Source organism: Dermacentor variabilis, chromosome 2 (genome assembly GCF_050947875.1).
Source record: "Dermacentor variabilis isolate Ectoservices chromosome 2, ASM5094787v1, whole genome shotgun sequence".
In the NCBI taxonomy this organism is placed as follows: domain Eukaryota; kingdom Metazoa; phylum Arthropoda; class Arachnida; order Ixodida; family Ixodidae; genus Dermacentor; species Dermacentor variabilis.
This window is the reverse complement of record NC_134569.1, coordinates 261031100-261050221: the sequence shown is the minus strand read 5'-3', so window position 1 is coordinate 261050221 and position 19122 is coordinate 261031100. Positions and strand designations below refer to the sequence as shown.

The 19122-nt window shown below is 46.2% G+C and overlaps 1 protein-coding gene and 1 long non-coding RNA gene across 2 annotated transcripts in view; both read left to right on the top strand.

Moving 5' to 3' along the window:
- LOC142573273 (chitinase-3-like protein 1) overlaps positions 1 to 19122 on the top strand; it is a 372557-nt gene that overhangs the window by 29754 nt on the left and 323681 nt on the right. The window contains exon 2 of the mRNA XM_075682907.1: positions 12146 to 12286. Within this exon, the coding sequence (XP_075539022.1) occupies positions 12146 to 12286 (141 nt within the window). The remainder of the gene's footprint in view (positions 1 to 12145; positions 12287 to 19122) is intronic.
- LOC142571260 (uncharacterized) overlaps positions 15798 to 19122 on the top strand; it is an 8123-nt gene continuing 4798 nt past the window's right edge. Inside the window, exon 1 of the long non-coding RNA XR_012825823.1 lies at positions 15798 to 16800. This is a non-coding gene — a long non-coding RNA (uncharacterized LOC142571260). The remainder of the gene's footprint in view (positions 16801 to 19122) is intronic.

The window sequence follows — 19122 nt, the reverse complement described above, 5'->3', positions numbered from 1 at the left end:
GTGCCTCCGGTTAGCAACAGGAACATTATACTCGACGAGGTAGGCAGTACGGACCACTTGCAACGAGTATCCCAGCAGACATGCCTTCAGCTATGTTAATGTCTGGAACGGATACCTGCCAACTTCCGTCCTATATGACGACAATGAATCCGCCAATGTCTTTGCAAGGTGGGAAAACTCCAGTCGCAGCAGTCGATCTCGTGGCTCCTCTCTTGTTTTGGAACACTGTGGTGTGGACAAGTATGATGGGCAGTTCTTGAATATTTATTGCGAAGCACTATGGTCCAGTTGCGGTACCGGCAAAGTGGTCTCGATAACTTTTCCAGTCCTTTGGTCATGATAGAAACATTTGTTTATAATAAAGCTCTCATAGAAGTGCAGCGCACAGACCTACAAAAACAGGGAGCTGTGTCACAAAACGATGTCATAGTGTCTCAAGGTAGTTTTTCTAATACTGGCAGATCAGATTCTTTCGAGATGCAAGCACAAACTGAACAGCACTGAAAAGATCGAAAAGGCATGCTTCTATTTCACAATTATTGTCGTTAAGCTTGGCAAGATCATTCCGCGAAAATCGTAGCCGCCGAAGAGCATGGAAGAACGTACAAGAGAGAGATTAAGCAAATGAACTATGAGAGCTAATCTATATGTTACGGCTTGTCAACTTAACGTCGAGTTGATCAAACGACGAGAGCCGAAAGCATCGCCAACGAAGCGTAACGGAGAGAGGTGTTAGAACTGTTGAGTGCGCAGTGCTTGTGATGAAGAAATGCCATTGCACTGGGTCAAGAAGAGCGAGCGATTCTCGGACGCTGATAGTGTTTACGACGCTGTGGCTCCGATTCATCCCCGATGACAGAGCAGCCATCTCAAACGACTGCTGCGATACGCACTCCTCAGCATTGTCGCACCCCTCGGCGCATCGACGCCTTTCAAGCAGCTACAGTGACGTGCCGATAATTATTTACTGTGCGCTACGTCGCCACAATGCAGGCAATGAAACCGTGTTGTGGGGCCATCTCAGCCCGGAAAGATGTATGCATAAGCCAGCGACAGTCAACGCTTTGTTTTTGATAGTGGTGCTCAGTACATCACAGATGACAGTGCGTTGTGCGTGTTTTATGTCGGCGGTCAAGATTGTTGATGCCTCTCAGCTCGACACCGCGTCGCTGTTGCCTGAAGATAAGTTGGGCATGGCCCAACTGTGGTGGGTGCGCGCACAGGAGTTACATGCCTCGCGTGGGGCGTGACCTCTAGTTTTGATTGACAGGCGAACTCGTGCTAAACTCATACATCGCGGAGCCCCCTCCGAGTTCAACTCGGGAACATGGCGGTGGCAGCAGCCATGTTCATTGGCTGCTGCCACCTGTGTTCAGCAGCCTGTGTCATTGCATCCAGCGGCAGCAAGCGTCAGTATGACCGTCTGGACCCGTTCACCTACATGACCGACGGGGAGTTTCACCGTCATATTCGCCTGTCGAAGACATCAGTGCCCTGGCTGTGTGACGAGCTAGGCGAAGACTCGTCTGTGGAGACAGCGTGGCGGGCTTCATTCGCCCACCGTCGAAGATCAAGTCCTCTGCGCCCTCCGTTTCTACGGGACTGGGAGCTTTTAGGGAAGCGTCGGCGCCGAACGTTACATTGGACGCCATCAAACTACTGTTAGCCACTGTGTCAGAGATGTGTATGACGCGCTTATCGATGCGGCAGTGCGTAAGCGGTGGCTAGCTTTCCCGAATACAGCGGCTGAGCGGGCATATGTAAAAGAATGCTTTCTACTTCGCGGGAACATTACGAACGTAGTCGGGTGTGTGTTGACGGAACGTACTTAGGAATTAAGGCGCCTCAATGTCAGCGTTACTGTGATTAACATTGAAGCAATGTTTAGACACGCCATATTGCCAAATTTGTCACTTCTGCGTAGCCGTCTTAAACTTTGTGCTAGCGACATCTCACATGGCGCTGCTTATGATACTGACTTTTTCGCTGGTTGATGACTTCTTGCCGATTGTTCTACTTGTCTGTCAGGGTGCCTTCCAAATGGCTCACTTTCTTGGGAAAGAGGTTAAGTATAAACAGATAAATGGATATCACAAATTGTGTGAAGTAACCTATGAATGCTAATCTCATAAGAACTTGGGGTTCTTGATTGGTGAAGTTACTTAGTGTGCATAATGCTGAATTTAGGTCATGCGTCATCTATCGGCCGCACTATGAAACAGCGAGGAATCGCAGAATTTGTTGCAGCGCGAGATGTGGATGTTGCGCCAAGCCGGTTGTGCCTATGCATTGAGAATCTTAGTGTGCTGGGTTGCATGAAGGAAATACTTCAGGTGGTCTGCTCTGTTCACTGTTGATGCATGTGCCAGAGGTTCAGTGTATCTTCTTTTTTTGGAGGGGCGGCGTTATTCTCGATGGATAAATCGTATATTTTCGTCTCGTAATGGGACTCTAGTTATTGAGCAGTAGAACAATGCAGATCCAATGCTCTACAGAACTCTGTGTACGTGAAGATGTCATGAACCACCAAGGCAGAATTACATATCGAGAGAAATGTGGTGCAGATGCCAATGAAAAGTGAGTCTTTAACCCACCATGATAAAACTAAAAATTGCAGAGCAAATAGACCTTTTGTACAGCTACAGAGCAATGATCACACAAAACGTGATATGCTCAAACGAGTAAACGCTTGTCGCAATGCCGAAGCAGGATGAGGGACATGCACCATATGTTGGCATTCAACATGTCTTGTAACCGTTATTTTTATTGTAAGCCTCGCTGTCACGCCTTTCCCTCCGGCACTCCCTTTACTGAAACGTGGCACTGTCTTTCCATTGATGTCCTGATGATGATGGTAACGGCAGCAGTAAGGCTGGTTAATGCTTGCCCCTTTGCTTCCTGTGAGTTTAGTGGTAAGAATATGGCACGTGCATACACCTGTGCTGCGAAATTTAACACTTGTGATTTTTTGGAGAGCTACTTTGTGCAGGGACATTTAAAAAATGCATGCTATTGTGGCCTAATAACTAGAGCATTGGTGAGGTTGAAGACTGGGTGTATTGGTATAGAAGCTTGAAGTTTAATTGCACAACAATTCAACGGGACAAAACGAAGAGAAATACACACAGCAGAACGCTCTGCTGTGTGTGTTACTCTTCTTTTTGTGCCGTCGAATCGTTGTGCGATCCAGCTTAAAATAGAGCATTAGGCTTCTTTGGCGCAGGACCGAGGAAGTGTGAGCTATTCGACACCATGCCAGTGCCTTGCCACACAATTATGGAAGTCTGAAGGTTTGCAAACAAAGCTTTGCTTTCAAATCCACCTGCTCATGTAATACAAGCACTGATTGAAAGGACCGTCATACAAAAATAATGGTGAAATCAATGGCCTGTGAAAAGTGTAATTTGTATATTGACACTGTCGACATAATAGGTGCCATACCTGCCTCAAAATTGTACTGGACAGAGCAGTTTGTTTCCTATGTGAAACACAAGCTTCCATTACATGCGGTGCAGATAACTAAGCTCAGTTTGTTTCGACGTGGTAGACAACATTCACTGTAATCTGTTTTTTTTTTATTCTAAAAAAGTGCCAAACACCACCTCTTTTTCAAGGACGTCATGGAAATATTTGGCGAGACTTTTTTGCAGCCCCTCATAATGGGAGTGTGGCCAGCCAGCTTTGCTTTGATGCCTTTATAGACTTCTGCTCCTGATCATTGTGTGCTATCAAGTTGCAGAAGTCTATGCAACTGGTGCAAGGCATTACGTGATTTTGTAGTCGGATACGACTTTAGGAGGCTGCGGAATCTGCACATTAAGGCAGGTGAACACAAGCCTGCACCAATGGGCACGCACTCTAGACTGACATTGTGCCGCCGGACAGACTAATACCTGCTCGTTGGAGAGGGACTATTTCTTTAGACGTGGAGGCAATCAGCTGCTGCGCTTTGGTCATCTGGGTGGGGCCTCTCCTGTTTTCTGAAGTTGTATCCGACTGTAAAGGATGCTGCTTTTCATACAACACAAAAGGACAAGTGTACAATTATTTGGCCTATGAGATGGATACATCAGAAGTGTGCTATGCAAGGGCTTAAGATGTGTGAAAATTAGTACATGCAATTATATGGCAGTGTTAAAGAATATGTGGTATCGAACATGCATATAATGGCACATTTGAATCGGGGAGTGTTGCAGTCATATGCACAGTCTATTGGTGATAGCATTATTAAGCTCTTGCTGTTTCCTGTCTTCATTGTGAATTACACACACCGTTCATCTTGTGGCTAATCAACACGCACTGTATTCTTGCACATAGAACAAACAGCAGAATGATGTGTATGCTGCATTAGTGTATTTTTTATTTACATGGTCCAAGAGTGGCACAGGTTGTCTTACGTTTTTGCCCATTTTGAAGAGACACCAAGTGCATGTTACAAGTGTCCTAATATGCACAGCACAATGTTTACTGCGATAATTTTATTCATGTTCTTGAGTAATAAACAAAATATTAAACTGAGAGCTCCTTTATAAAGTGCCTTCTGGGGGCTCGACTGGAGAGCAGTGAGGGCACCGATACTACTGTTGCAGAGCAGCCCTCTGGACCTCTGCCACACACTCAAGAGCACGTGCCTGGCGCTCGCCTACTGCCACCAGGCGGTTGAGTGCATCCAGCAGCAGAATGTTCTGCTGCAAAAAAAAAGTGGATTATTGGAATGAATCAACCGCATACAAACCATTATTTACAAAGAAAAATGCTCGTTGCACTATTAGTACTAAGTGCCCTTAAAGGGGTTGAGACACCTAATTTTGAGGCTATAAAAAGCATGTTGTAGGCTACTTCCGTATGCAAGGACACCCAGAACGAGGTATTTGGACGCTGCAAACATTTCAAAATAATTTTAATTTAGCTCCGAAAAGTCATTAAAAACTTCTCGTAGTCGAGACCCATCGCTAGCGCGGCAGTTACTACGTCACAGAGGAGGAACGAAAATATTGACGTCATAGCACACCAGCACAAAACGTGACGTACGATGAGTAGCGATGAAATGCCGATTACGGAGCCTGCTGAGCCGAGCGACCGAGCATAGCCTCCACTACGACCGAGCTACAGGCATATAGAAATCCTTTCTTAATGCAAAGAAGGGGTAAGGCGCGCAGACACGGACACAAGAGGAGAGAAGTGGACAACACGAACGCCGCACGCCGGCCCGCGAACGGCAAACTGCGTGCGGCGAGTTGCCCTGCGGACGGGCCTTTACACGTTTGAGTGTAACACTATCCGGCCGACTCCGAAAGGGACCAGGATATGCGGCGTTCTTGTTGTCTGCTTCTCTCCTCGCATAGTCGCGTAGTTCGGCAGCTCGGAGCGGACTCTCCTTCGCTTGGCCTTTCCACGTTACCGGCCCGTCCACGTTACCGGCACGGAAACTCGCCGCACGCCGTTTGCCGTTTGCCGTTTGCCGTTCGCGGGCCCACGTGCGACGGCGGTTTTGCTCGCGAACGGCGAGATTTCCTTGCCGTAGAGAGGACGGGCCCGGGACCCATTTGTGCGGCAGCCGTACGGCGAAGCGGCCAATCAGCGACCGAGGAGTGGTCGCTCTGGCATCGACGGCAGCTTCACCGCCTCCGATCGTTCGGCGCCGCCGATATCGTCGCTAGGCCTTTTCCGGTTCACTTCAAAGCTAAAGCTTACGGCGCTTCGGAATGAATCACCGACTCTCACAAGCCGCAATATTTTCTTACCGTTGTTGTCGCTCTTCGCAATAATTATAATAATCGCGACATGCACTTCGAATCGCCAGTGGTTGACCTCTGCTGGCAGAGCACGCGTATGCGCGAGCAGACGACGCAGCATAGTTTTACGTCACTATTTTTTGTGGGCCACGTGACCAAGCCATGTTGCGTTTCCTCCTCTGTGACGTCCTAACATCCCCCGGAGCCCAGAAACCGAAACCGAAATCGCTCGGTATAATAATGCTATTATTAAATTATTTATCGGATATATATGAATCCCGCTGTGTGTATCGTGCTCCCTGAAGCATGACGCAACGTTTGAATCAACAAACGCGTGAACGAAAATTTTGATGTCTCCACCCCTTTAACTGTGGCAGCCTTTAGTGTAGAATGCATAATAAAACAATGTCTCGGGTCAACGTTGCTTTATTTTTCATAACTGGGGTTTTGTTTTTCAGAGCCAATTGTCATGTTTATTAGTGTGCCAGCAGCTGAGGTGTCCCCGCACCTTCACGAGTCTCTGCTGTCAGCACCACAAACCTATTTTTGTTCACTGTAAAACAAATGCATCACCCTACAATCCCGTTTTCTACGAGCTGATTGCATCCGATGCCTACAAACATCATATTTTTGTCCCATTACACAATTTTCTACCATCCTCGGCTGTAGTTCTCTCTCCTTGACATCCATTCTGTCACGCTTATGTAATCACCTGTTATGAATTGGCAACAAGTGATTGAATACGTGCATGGCCTGCCTGCACGTATTCGTTGCGTTGCGATCTGTAAAATCGCCGAAGCTATTGGCAGTCTTTCGGGGTGCACGGAAAGATTGCTCACGGAGGAACAGAACTATCCAAGAAATAGTGGTCATCGTCGAGCCTGATCACTACGTCGCGCACTGCAAGCTCGTTGTACGAGTTTGTTTACACTGGGCCTCTTCGATGTTTAGCCGCCATGCTCGCCCGGTGAATGGATGTGATGACGCCACCACAGCGTTCCCTCGTGGTATAATGCGAAGCGTACAAAATTACAAATTATTCTAGTAAACATTCGGTGTAGTGCGTCTTGTAAGCTTTAAAATGCTTCTAAAGCACGTTAAAGTAACTAATAATATTGTACTGAATGCATTTTTTTATAACTTGCCGGTGCATGTAATCCACTCGGTGGAACGACAAACAAGTGAAAGAAGGCATGACCATGCACCGACGGTATGATCACCTGAGCCCCAGTTTGTCGACTGCCCAGAAGGCAACGCCCAAGGAATGATAGCCAGCCAGAGTGAATCTAGATAAACCAATGAAACTTAAGGCTTGTCGAAAGATAAACTGTGTCTCGGTACCATTCGTGCTTTCATCTTGGAGTGTCGCCAGAGCTCGTGAAGATCCCGAGTTTCGCCAAACTCGGCGCATCCTGCATAGCACCCCAGCCTTTTTATTACGACAAATTGACAGCGTACTTGCTTAGCAGAATAGATCGGAGAAGTCACCGTCTACGGCCGAATGTCCGACTGAATAATAATTTCCCTACAGCTCGAGCCGCAGTGCTATTTATTCCCAACTGCAGAAGAACGAGAGCAGACAAAACGAAACGTCGAGAGCTCTTGAATGCACTCAACGGCGAGAGCTGGCCTAATTCAGAGACCTCTTCTTTGCAAGAAATCCTTCATATTTGATTAATATTCTCAAACAATCTGGCAAAGATGTGACATAAAACTAGTAAAAACCAACTCTTCCTGCTTTACGTCACCTCTGTGAGAAATATGAATGTGACAACCTTCGTCGGTCAGCCGTAGGAAGCATTGTAATAGGACCTCAAACGCCTCGTTCCTCTCAGCGATGCAACGGATTGGAGGCCTAACTCTTAATGTGTTCGCAGTGACAATGAACTTTGCGCACAGTGAAAGCATGCATGAAGGTAGACAACAAGCTAATTAAAGCATTCCTTACCCTGAAGAACCTGTAACTTGGTAGTCCTTGCGTGGTATGGCACTCAGTCACTTGTTTCGCTGGCCGTCGTCGTCCTTCGGAAGTTAGAAGACGAATTTTCGAGTCTTCGTCGTAGTTTCACCGGCATTTCGGCACGCAGCACTTGTACGGCACGCTGATAGCCGCAATTCACGGCTTAAGCACCACCACGCGCGTTGATCATGTGCAGGAACGCACACCCAGAACAGAAACACAAAACCCCGTCAGAACGATACATGCAGCGTCGGACTGGTTGCTGCTAGTCCAGCGTGGGCACTGCTGTGCCGACTACGGGATTTCCTTGGTTCGCTCTCTCGCGCGCGCCTACCGGAGGCGATCGCCTAACGGAAGCGACGTTGCTCACGTGACATCTGGCAGCGCGCAGGCCTTAAATTTTTAGGAGGCGTTGCCCCATCCCCCTCTTCCCTTTAGAAGAACCGTACCTATAAATACCGGGCCGAGGAAAGCATATGTCGTCTTGAATAAGACAAGTCCACTTGTGAAAGCGTTCGGCTAGGGCTTTCACGTTATTCTCGTTTTGCTCATTGTTTTGGTCTAGTCCGGCAGACGTTAAGGAAAATATGGGACCGCTTTAAGAGGGTTTGATGATCTTGATGGGTAGGTCACGTCTTCTATGGAACATTCGTTTCGTTTTACTAACGCTCATCATATTTTTGTGCTACTTCGTATAGTCTATTGTTTCCGTGCATACGTTGTGTACGTGATACCATGGCCACAATTGATGGTCACGCTTTCGTATGTTAGTACATTTCTTAACACTGCACAAAAATAAAATAAACAAACAAACCGACATAACGCTCCGCGCAGATCTATGCTTAAAAATGTGCGGACGGATATAGACGAGAAAACCATGGCCAGGCGGCGCTACTGCGCCTCCTGACAGCGCCCCAATGTGGAAACGCCAAGCAGCGCGGTCGCGTCGTGGCGCAGTCTCCGCTTTGTTTACGCTGTGCCGTCCGCGCTTTTCTTCGCTGCTCGTTCTCACGGCGCTCCGTTTTCGACGGCGGCAGATCGCCTGCTTGCGCAACAGCGATGCAAAGATTGCCGTATGGTTTCAAGAAGGTTGCCAACGCCGACAGCTCTTTTTCGTGGCGGCAACCTCACGATAGGGGAGCGTCTGCTTCCGAACGTGTACGGCGTTGAACAAATTGTGGACGGTGATGTGAGAGTGAAAGCCAAGTGCGTGTCACAGGTGTCCGACAAGATCGTAGACGACGTCGAGTTAGAGGTACGCACCATGTTCAAAAATTTAGCCACCTTTATTTCAATTACAACATAAGTCACACTGGCAGCAGGAACTTCTGTTGTCATACTACTCGATGACTGCAGATCCATTGGGCTGCTTCTTGACGGTTCCGTCACTCCACAAAGGCATGTTCTGGAGTCTGTTTCACACGTGTCTTGCTGCTGCTCAAGAGCTGTGTCGCTGCAGTACGAAAGCACATGTCCCGGTGGTGCTGACTGCTGCGAAGACTGTTGTGATTGCCATTGGTTTGTTTGGCGCCGCTTCCATCTGCGTCGCATATAAATGAAACAGTATGTGTGCCTATTTGTTGTGGGGATTAAATTACTCCCATTAATATGCTTGCAAAGGTAACGTTCCTGTGATTGTGTGCATATATTATTCTACAAGAGTGGTACCACTACAAGTTATGATACTTACACACTTAGATACTTAGAAAGCATGGGCAAACAACAAACATAACGCGCACGTCTCGAGCGGCTGCTTTTCGATCTGTCGCTTTCCGACGCACGCGACGACCGCGGCTTGCATTAAATACGGTCTGCTACCACACGAAAGTAGCGCGCGGCCCCTTTCGTTACCTGAACAACTAGTAATTTAAGTTGGAGCGTTTGGAAAAGGCAAATAATTCTCTTGAGCTCGTCCATGCCGATCGCGAGGGAAGGCACAGTGCAATCAAATAAAATGCGGGGGTTCTAAGTGCCAAAACCATGCCAAAACCACGAAATCATTATGAGGCCGGCTGTAATGGGGAGTCTCAGGAATAATTTTAACCTCTGGGGGTTCTTTAACGTGCATAAAAATCAAAGCACACGGTAACAAGGGTGTTCTTGCATTTTGCCCCTATCGAGATGCGGCCGCCGTGGCTTGGAATCGAGCACGCGTCGTAGAGCTTAGCGGCGCAACACGCATGCATTTACCGCTAACAAACGGCGGATGCCACCACAATTCAACAACGCGTCACGACTAAACAAACGGCCGTGCACTAAAAACAGGCATATGACTATTCCGCTTTCAAGATATTACACGCGAATGCGAAAGTATGAGACTTACTTGACTCGGCCCACTGCAGTTATCCATGCTTGTCGTCTGTCCTTCTCGTACCACTTCCCAGGAAATCTGTAGAACTTCACGGGCGGCGTACGACCTTTCGTGTTTTCGAGGCTGCTGTGGCAATCAACAACACATCAGTATTGCGTGCCACCTTTCCTGGCTGGTGAGGTCGCACTCGGCATCGCAAAAACCACGCGCACGAGCGCTCCCGCCGTACTGAATACGGGCGCGTGCTATCGCAGCGACGACCCTCAGAACTTCCATCGGTCCGCTAGGGGAGCATTCGGCGCTGGTGCCGCGCGGGCAAACTTTAGGTTGCCTCGTCTATGCGTCACAATATTTGGCGTATTAACAATGGTAAAGAAACGCACGTGCGGGACGAAATCTCGCGCGGGGTCTGCCGCTTCATCGATATCACTCCATTCAGTCGGCGCCGGGGAAGATCACGGATTCACCAGTTTTTTTGGTCAGCATGAAACGAGCTAATGCTGGCTTTGCTTGGATGCTGCATTCGCTAATTGTTACATCTGCCGTCGTGGACTTGCCATGAATCCTTATTTTGATAACCGTGCCAGGTTTTAAATCGTGCAATGTCGAACTGAGACTACATTACTTGTTATTTGTTGAGTAGAATGAAACTGTGTTTCCCAAGAGTTACAATACGTACTGTTTTTAAACTCTTCTTCAATGAAACCTCAAGTTTCAATTTTGTTCTCCATCGTGCCGAGATATTGGCTTAATGGACAGCCTTTTTACATCGTCACCTTTGTCTCACCTGCCTTACACTTTCTTCCTTTTTGCCACTCCCTCCTCTTTCATGTCTCTGTTTTCTTTCGCCACGCAGAGTAGCATGTACACCGGAAGCATTCCCTGGATTTCATTAAAGAATTTGTTCTCTCCCATTCTTCCTTCACCTTATTCCCAGAAATAAGATATCATGAAGTTTTTCCGCAACAATTTTTTTTACAACATCTCAACGCACTCACCTCGTTTCCTGATTTCGTGTGCGCTAGCGGCTTGCTGTTTCAGAATGCTTATATTACAAAAGAGGCGACGTTTATAACTCTGAAAAGCAGCTGGTGCGACGATTGCCCGATTGGCTTGTGTGTTAAAACTTAGTGATTAGAGTTCCTCTGCATTTTGGAAACACTTGCCTCTCGGCGTACCCACAAGGAGAAGGGACGAACAGCGTGAGACAAGTGGCGGGAACTGTTTCTCAATGAAGCTTTCTTATGCGGGCTTACTTGACAAATGCGTTTCTATGATCCAAGATATATTATGAAAATCGGACGAGTCATTGAAAATTTCCTTTTTAGTTAACGCTTGTCATTTCGTTTTGGTTCCTTCTTGTAAATAATGATGCGTTTGACAGTTTTTGTTTTTACCTGCCAAATGATATACGTCACTTATGTAAACTTCCTTTATTTGGACACGGCAAGCCAGGAATGAGCTGCATGCGTGGACATGATTTTTTGGGTTACTAGAGTATATTAGGCTCAGATGTGGCGCGGACTGCGGTGCGATGGCGATATAGAAAGTTTCAGTTTTGCCCGAAAGGCATCGATTGCGATAGCAGATTAGTAGACTGCTAAGTATACGAAGTAAGGATGGTAGTCTTATCGGCCGTGTAAACTTGTAAATATGGCATACGAACGAAATTAATATGCATGGTGTCACATGCGCACAAATAAACATGAATACACCTTGCTCGACGACCGCGGACTCGCTCTCAAAACACTGGAGCGAAGCACAGCGAGAGCAGCGACCTTCGTGCTGCGTCTCGCATCGACGCATACTAAGGCGCTGAAACACAGCGGACTGTGTCCCCGGATGGCTTTCGAGACAGAGCGGCGCAAGCGGGGCGGCACGGGTCACCCGGAGAAGAACGCGCCCCCCTCCCTCCCCCCAGAGCACGACGGAAGACGGTACGCTTCCCTCTATTGCCAGCCGGAGCAGCGATAGGCGGCGCACCCTCGTGCGCTTTTACTCGCACATACAGCATACGGCGAGGATTTTTACTGTCCTTGGACGTTATACGGCAGCTCACGGTGACGCCGACGCCACAAATGCGGCTTGAGTGTCCACATAACTGCTAGGGCAATAAACAGAGCTGCCCTCTACACGCAGGCAATAACCTCGTGGCAATTCGGAACGTGGAGTACGCGGTGGGCACGATGGCGATGCTGTTCTTGGCCGCCTACTACCGCGCCTACTCGGAGCTCTATAAGCACTACAAGAACAACCTGGCCACCTATAGGCACCACCACGGTGAGAACACTGGCTTGTGACTTTATACGCTGCGTGTAAAATGTTTATCAAGAAAATGGCCGAGTATTCATTTAGTAGTTTCCTGTCCTTGTATAATCGCGAGTGGAACTGTATTGTAGCCTTTATATCGGTGTATGTGTGCGCACTGACATTGTTTGCGTTTATTAAGCACGCGATATTGATGTGATGTGCTACGGACAGTTTACACTATTCCTATGATAAAAGATATCAAACAGCCAGCGCCTGTTTCGGCATACAAATGCTCAGAAGCTGTTTCAATAAAATCAGGAAACGTATCTTTTTTCCGAATATTCAAATATTTTGTCAGATGTTTATAGAACAAAACCACAGAAGCAGACAGGAATGTCACACACTTGATTTTAAAATTTTTTAAGGCGTTAGTTGAATAAATGTTATCTAGCATACATTGTTTTCAATGTTATAGTGCCACACTTTTCACAACAAATAACCGGATATAGTTATTTGAGATAATATCAATAATAAGGGCTTTTGGTGAAAGCCCTTCACTCTAAAAACTAGGAAGGGTATCGCAGGAGTGAAGCGGCCGGTTCACTCTTCAAAGCGTCGTTTTACTCTCGCAAAATGTCGAGGAGAGTGAAATGCATTGTTCACTCTGTCACCAAGGAGAGAGTGAAATGTGCTTTTCACTCTCCCCTTCAGTGAGAGAGTAGAATGCCCGTTCTACTCTTGCGGCAATAGAGAACAAAACGTAGCGTAATCTTCTGCTTCAACTGTAGGTGGCTGGCCTCGAACATGGCAATGTATCACTCATGCACGCTGAGCAAAGAACACATCGTTTTGCTTCTAAGAGAACAGGCCGCCGCAGTTCAAAGGAACGCGTAGCGAGCGCTCTACTTTTTCACTCGGAGTTGCTCCACCGCGCGCGCGCGCGCTCAAGATCGCGGAACAACACAGCACCGGAGAAAGGTGATCCGTCCAGCGAGCAGCTGCAAAGGCCAGCCAAGGGAGATCGTGTGTCAGCCATCTCGCGTCGCCACGAAAACACGACATTCGTTCGCCATGCCTTGGATATAACAACAAATCCTCCACGGTAAGTGAATTCTAACTTTGGTGCACATTCTCCGTATATGTCATGCTATCGCCAGGAAGTCGTCGCTGCGCTTAGCCGACGCGATTGACAAAGGACTAGGCATACGCGCTGTCTCTCGATGTCAATCGAAAAAGCCAGTCGTCGCGATAACTGCATGTGATTTTATCACTTTGCCGTTGTCCGTAAGAGCTTTAAAAATCGCAAACGCTGCCAGAAGTATGATATGTTCAATAAGACGCCCGGCGAGAGGACGCTTAAAATGGCCCGTTCACCAGCCCGTGATTCCGAGCCTACGCGGAACGTGATTAGCGTGTGTTTTGTGTGTTTGAATTTATTCAGTTCGGCAGTCTACTGTGTACGGAATGCTGTTGAACTAAGGAATCACATAACACAAGGCGTCATTTTGCTGGCAGCATGCTTTCTTTATAAATAAACCGCGTGCTTGACGGTGCCTCGCGCAGGGGGAATATGCGACCAGTGAAGTTACGTGCAGCACCAGTGCTAGTTAGAAACTTTGCCGCAGGCATTCAGCTGCATGCTGCAAGGGGTCAGTTGGGCGCGTTATCTTGAACTTACTGAAAAGGCATGAGGAATTCATGTTTTATGCTGAAAAAAGCATAAACTCCATATAAGCGATCTTGCGCGCGGCAGCTACAAGCGACGCGATGGAGATGGCTGTCGCGTTTGCTCGTCGCCTACAAGTCGTACTCCGTGCGAGCGACGATTTTGAGCGACGCCTCCCAGGTGTTGCCAGCATGAGGGCTGCAATCACGCGTGACGCGTGCTTTAGTAATTTACGTTGATGTATTTTACTATAAAAAGTAGCATAAAATATTTCCGGAGGTCTTGCAGTAGGTTCTTATCCTTGCACGTATAAAAATTGAATCATTTGCTCGTTCCGCGCGACAATCGGTAGTATTTGAGCGATGCACATCCAGTTCCGGCTTCGCGCTATTGGCTAGTCGCTCATAGCACTTCCGGGCGACGAGCGACGATTTCTAGATTTCCAGAACCAAGCCATCTGTTCAAGCGACGGCCCGTTTTGTCGCTCGAAGCCTTTGCTCGTCGCCGTCGCGCACTAAATCGCTCTCACAGTGTTTATCCCTAAGACTGAACTGTTTTTGCTCATGTATTGAAATGGTGTGATTATAGGTCTGGTTTTGTCTCCTGTTGCGATTTTCGTGCACGGTGCGAAACTGAAAGGATGGATGCTTATGTCTACGAACTCGGTAAATTGTCAAGCAGCTAGTTATGCATCGGCATCGAATATAACGGCTGCTGTGTAGAATTACAATTGCAGGGGCGCTTTGCATACGCTTATTGTTTTGTACATGCCTGTGCTTTGCTAATATGAGTTGGCGTGTCAGAGTTATGTCATATGAACAGCTAAATCAGCCTTCCTCTGGGGGTTACAAGCGTAATGTGGGCATTTTGCTATTGCATGGCAGATCAAAATGTGTTTATCGCTTGAATATTTTTAGTAGAGAAATAAAATATCAAAATAAAATGTTGCTTTAATTCCGTGTTACCAGTCTGTTGTACACAGAACAATAGGTTGGTGTAATGAACTAATAACTGCGGTTTAACTGCAACTTTTACATGCCTTCAAGAATCTAAAATGCTAGATTTCAAACTGCAGCAGTAGTCGGGTCTGTCAAAAATGAACTCCATTGCGCACCTCATGCATGAAAATAAGTTCATGCCTTTTAGTAAGCTTAGATGCAGGCCGCAGTGAACTTTCTTGTTAGTATTGAAATGTGGGTAAGCTTGCCATAACAAGCCTTGTTGCCCTTTTTTATAGGCACATCCATATATCCATTGAACTGAAGGACAATATTTCCATCCCTGCTGAGCATCATGTTTGCAGCTGTAATCCTCAAACTACGGCTTCAGCAGTGGCACAACCAGGGATGGTGGGGGGGGGGGCACCCTGGGCACGTGCTTAGGATGTGTCACAAGTGGTGTTTGCGATACACCAGACTCATAACAGACCTATGACGTCTGAAAATGACCAATATTCTATTCATTAGCAGGAGTATTCTAACATTCGTGACAAACAAGGATGAACTGTTGGTTATTTGTTTTTTTTTGCTTCAATCTAAAAATTGAAGTTAGTTTAGCAGTTGACTGTTGCAGTCATTTGGATGTTTTGCATGCATTTCACTAGGAAGACTAAGAGCTAAGACTTTCTTTTATTGCCATGGCCTTGACTGTCTTGATGCTGTTTTGCCCAATGCCCTTGTTTTGACTTTTGCATACGATATTTTTCAGGCACCCGCTTTATATAACGCAAGAAGGCAGCTGCAAGGACACGAGGATGTGAAAGAGCCAGTGCAGCGCGACTTCACATAGTGCAGAGGAGCCGATGCCAAAAAATCAAAATGCATTGGCATGCAATTTGGGCAAGAAAACTAGTATGTGGGTATATTGGGTGTACCATTTGACCAAATGTCAACAAAATCAAGATACAGTACGTTACACCAAGATGAAAATTCTCACGAGCTCCAGGCAGTCATCTAAACATGGTATATTTATGTAATGTCTCTGATTGGAAAGTCAAATCAAGTATGCTCTCTGGAGACAAACACGTAGCAGCAAGTGTCGTTGAAAAGTGAGAAATATGTTTTAAAAAAGCTGATTAGTTCTGAGAAGTGACTGCTTTTTGTCTTGCCTCTCAACAGATATATCCAAGCGATAAAAAATAGTGGTACAATGAAATTGCATATTTGCTTAGTGACATGATACATACTTGCAATGAGCACGGTGCTTGTGTTTACTATAAAAACCAACAGCCCATGCTTGGTTAGGTTAGGCCCACTAAAACATGCAGGCATGGATGATTGGCGCTTTTTTTTATTTCTGTGTCGTGAGGTTTATTGACGTGCGTACAGGTGCAGTGGCACGCAGTATGGCTAGTACGAAAAGGAGGGGGGCAGATATATGTAGCTCACTGTACACGACACAGGGCAAAGGAAATCCGTGTTCAGCAACTATGTTAAACGCCACGTACGTAAATTTTAAAACGCTACTCATTCGAAGCGCGCACAGGTGCATATTGAAGAAAAGTTTTCCAGGGTACATAATTTAGTGCGTAATTTACACTAATTTTGCTCTAACCACGAGACATAATAATTTGAATATACCGCACGAAAAAACCTAGAGCGAATTAAATTGTGTGTCAGCTTCGTGTGTATACGTATAGTCTTTCCTATGCATCAGGTTTTTCGCGTAATGCATTACCAGTTGACAGCCTATCTTATCATGTGTACTCTGTTTACATTACACTTGTTTATTATTTTACTCATTTGTTTTGCAACTTATGAAATGCCAGTGTATATATATTTTCAACATTTGACATAACCCTGTATGTTTTGTAGGGACAACCCAGGACGTGCATTTCTCACCAGTCAACTGCCAGAAGTGACTCAAACACAGGCCACCAGTAAGTGGACATCAGTTGCAATTTCACGTTATGCAGTTGGCTGCTGCCTTGTGCTGAGGCTTTTTTTTTTAATGAGATGGTGGTGTCGTTCTAATGTACATTTTGACCACAAAGGTGCGATCATGTCTCACAGAGGCATATATGGTTGCTATTCTCTGCGAGGGACGTGTTCTCGTGTTCGTGAAGCATTTGTGTTTGGCAGTATTGTCGCCCAATGAGTCAGATATAAACACTGTAACTCGCCATTGCTGGCAAGTAGTTGCGAGAAACACAATATATTATGACGCTGTAAAGTTATTTCAATAATTCGAAGGAAAGTTTTGCAGCAGGAAAAAAGGTTGCTATTCCAGGTAAACATGTCTTTTTCTCACAAGTTGTTTAACCAAACTGTGGATGCGTGAAATTCGGGGCTTATGAATAGATTTTAATTCATCCTTTAGTAATGCTTCTAAAAGAGACTAGAAATAGCGTGTGACTACCTCTCCAATCAGCAGATCATACACTTACAGTCATAAGTGGTAGTTCCAAACAGTATCCCACTCTATATAACCTGTCCTTTCAGCTGCATTGGAACTGGTGGCGGCGTTTTCAGAAGGAGGAGTGCACTTGGCACTGTATATGTAAGTGTGAATTCGGTTTTCTTTGTATGTGTCGGCTCACTGACACAAACAGTGCAAAAATCAGTTGTACCATGAGGCTGACGACGCCTTCTGCTTCTAGAAATGCGGCACTTCATATTTTATAGTACTGCATGACATTTAAATCAAAGCTAGCACATAAAATGGTGAAGAAAACTAACCACTGTTATAGCTGCTTTCCTCAAAGAAAGCTTGTCCTTTATGGGCTGTGTTAAACTGAGCTCTCCACCGATGTTTCAGTAGTATTATCCCTTAGTGAGTGAGAGATTGGGGGCAATTAATCGTGTTAGTGTTGAAATGGTGTCCTAATTATGTGTATTTGTTCCAACAGAGTTGTCTAGATTACTTTATTGTGTTGTGTAAAGCTTATGAAACCATCAGCAACTACTGAGTTGCTAACATGCATATGCATTTGTCACTATACAGGTGGCACTCCAATGGCGGCCTGTCCGGAGTGCCACCTGTATAGTGACTAATGCATATGCATATGCGGACAGGCCGCCATTGGAATCTGAACCTGGCAACGTTTAACGTTAGAACGCTATCTAGTGAGGCGAGTCTAGCAGTATTATTGGAGGAATTAGAGGGTAGTAAATGGGATATAATAGGGCTCAGTGAGGTTAGGAGGACAAAAGAAGCATATACAGTGCTAAAAAGCTGACATGTACTGTGTTACCGGGGCTTAGCGGAGAGGCGAGAACTAGGAGTCGGATTCCTGATTAATAAGGAAATAGCTGGTAACATACAGGAATTCTATAGCATTAACGAGAGGGTGGCAGGTCTTGTTGTGAAACTTAATAAGAGGTACAAATTGAAGGTGGTACAAGTCTATGCCCCTACATGCAGTCATGATGACCAGGAAGTCGAAAGCTTTTATGAAGACGTGGAATCGGCGATGGGTAAAGTCAAAACAAAATACACTATACTGATGGGCGACTTCAATGCCAGGGTAGGCAAGAAGCAGGCTGGAGACAAGTCAGTGGGGGAATATGGCATAGGCTCTAGGAATAGCAGAGGAGAATTATTAGTAGAGTTTGCAGAACACAATAATATGCGGATAATGAACACCTTTTTCCGCAAGCGGGTTAGTCGAAAGTGGACGTGGAGGAGCCCGAATGGTGAGACTAGAAATGAAATCGACTTCATACTCTGCGCGAACCCTGGCATCATACAAGATGTAGACGTACTCGGCAAGGTACGCTGCAGTGACCATAGGATGGTAAGAACTCGAATTAGCCTAGACTTGAGGAGGGAACGGAAGAAACTGGTACACAAGAAGCCAATCAATGAATTAGCGGTAAGAGGGAAACTAGAGGAATTCCGGATCAAGCTACAGAACAGGTATTCGGCTTTAACTCAGGAAGAGGACCTTAGTGTTGAAGCAATGAACGACTATCTCATGGGAACCATTAAGGAGTGCGCAATAGAAGTCGGTGGTAACTCCGTTAGACAGGAAACCAGTAAGCTATCGCAGGAGACGAAAGATCTGATCAAGAAACGCCAATGTATGAAAGCCTCTAACCCTACAGCTAGAATAGAACTGGCAGAACTTTCTAAGTTAATCAACAAGCGTAAGACAGCGGACATCAGGAACTATAATATGGATAGAATTGAACAGGCTCTCAGGAACGGAGGAAGCCTAAAAACAGTGAAGAAGAAACTAGGAATAGGCAAGAATCAGATG